Source organism: Antrostomus carolinensis, unplaced genomic scaffold (genome assembly GCF_000700745.2).
Source record: "Antrostomus carolinensis isolate BGI_N321 unplaced genomic scaffold, ASM70074v2 scaffold5527, whole genome shotgun sequence".
Lineage (NCBI taxonomy): Eukaryota > Metazoa > Chordata > Aves > Caprimulgiformes > Caprimulgidae > Antrostomus > Antrostomus carolinensis.
The window spans coordinates 16,215-17,609 of record NW_010329716.1 but is presented as its reverse complement, the minus strand read 5'-3'; the positions used below and the strand labels follow the sequence as shown (position 1 = coordinate 17,609).

At 54.8% G+C, this 1,395-nt stretch overlaps 1 protein-coding gene across 1 annotated transcript in view; it reads left to right on the top strand.

The window, feature by feature from the left end:
- The window catches only part of LOC104528630 (fibrillin-2-like), a gene marked incomplete at its 3' end in the record, with an annotated part of 108,565 nt that overhangs the window by 95,584 nt on the left and 11,586 nt on the right, over positions 1 to 1,395 (top strand). The window contains 3 exon segments of the mRNA XM_010172688.2: positions 479 to 604; positions 833 to 949; positions 1,296 to 1,395. The exon segment at positions 1,296 to 1,395 is cut by the window's right edge and continues 29 nt beyond it. Coding sequence (XP_010170990.2) covers positions 479 to 604; positions 833 to 949; positions 1,296 to 1,395 — 343 coding nt within the window.

Here is a 1,395-nt window from a genome sequence, read left to right as displayed (position 1 = left end):
GTGTCTGCTCCTCCCTGGAAGTGTTGAAGACCAGGCTGGATGAGGCTTTGAGCAACCTGGTCTAGTGGAAGGTGTCCCTGCTGCTGGCAGGGGGGTTGGGACTGGATGAGCTTTGAGGTCCCTTCCAACCCAAACCAGTCTGTGATGATTCTGTGACTGTGCTGTGATGATGACATGCTTGTACTTTTGGAACAGTTCCCAGGGACTGTGGGCTCCTGAGGGAGGAGAAAAGGTCACTGTGAAGTGCAGCTTTAGTCTGGCAGCTCAGGCCATTTTCTCCTCTGAAATGTCTATTTTTTTAGAGATGACAGTTCATAAATCTTGTTCTCTGTGAAGCCACCTCTCAGAAAACAGAGACCTGCTGCTCACAGCCACAGCTTCCCACCAGCAAGCAGGGGTCTGCAGAAGGTCAATGCCTCAGCTCTTCCCATGTGATCCATCCCTTCTGCTCACTACTGCCCACTTGGCTTTGTTTTAGGTCGCAACGAATGCCAGGAGATCCCCAACGTCTGCAGCCACGGGGACTGCGTTGACACTGAGGGCAGCTACGTCTGCATCTGCCACAACGGCTTCAAGGCCACGGGGGAGCAGACCATGTGCATGGGTCAGTGTGACTGTCACAGCCCAGATATTGGGATGGACGTGAGCTCTCTTCAGTGCCTACTGGCTAGTGCCAAGGACAGCCAAGGGCCATGGTGTCTTCTCCATCCCAGGCTGCCCCTGCAAACCACAGGAGTGTTGTGTGCAGCTGCCTGGACCCTGTTTGCACACCCAAGACAGTTTCTCTCAGCTCACTCAACTCCCTGAATCAGCTGTGACCTTCTCTCTGCAGATATTGATGAGTGTGACCGCCAGCCCTGTGGAAACGGGACCTGCAAGAACACAGTTGGTTCCTACAACTGTCTCTGCTTCCCTGGCTTTGAGCTCACGCACAATAACGACTGCATGGGTGAGCTGCATGAGATCCTCACCACGTGGATTGCTGACTGGGGTCAACATGGTGACGTCTGTGGGGCGTGGGGTGGCCCACGGTGACCTTCTGGGGTTCAGCTCTGGGTTTAACCTCCTGGTAGTGACTGTAGAAGTGACCTCTGGGTTTCACCTGGCAGTGGCTGTAGAAGTGACCTCTGGGTTTCACCTGGCAGTGGCTGTAGAAGTGACCTCTGGGTGTCACCTGGCAGTGGCTGTAGGGGTAGTTGTGTGTGTCAGAGGTGTAGGGCTGGCTCAAGTGGCACACTGACACTCACGTCCTGTCCGTATCTCTTCCCGTTGTGCTTATCATTTCCCTCCCACAGACATTGATGAATGTTCATCCCTGGTGGGGCAGGTGTGTCGAAACGGCCAGTGCATCAACAGCATCGGCTCCCTTCCGTGCCTGTGTTCGGGGGGGGAAGA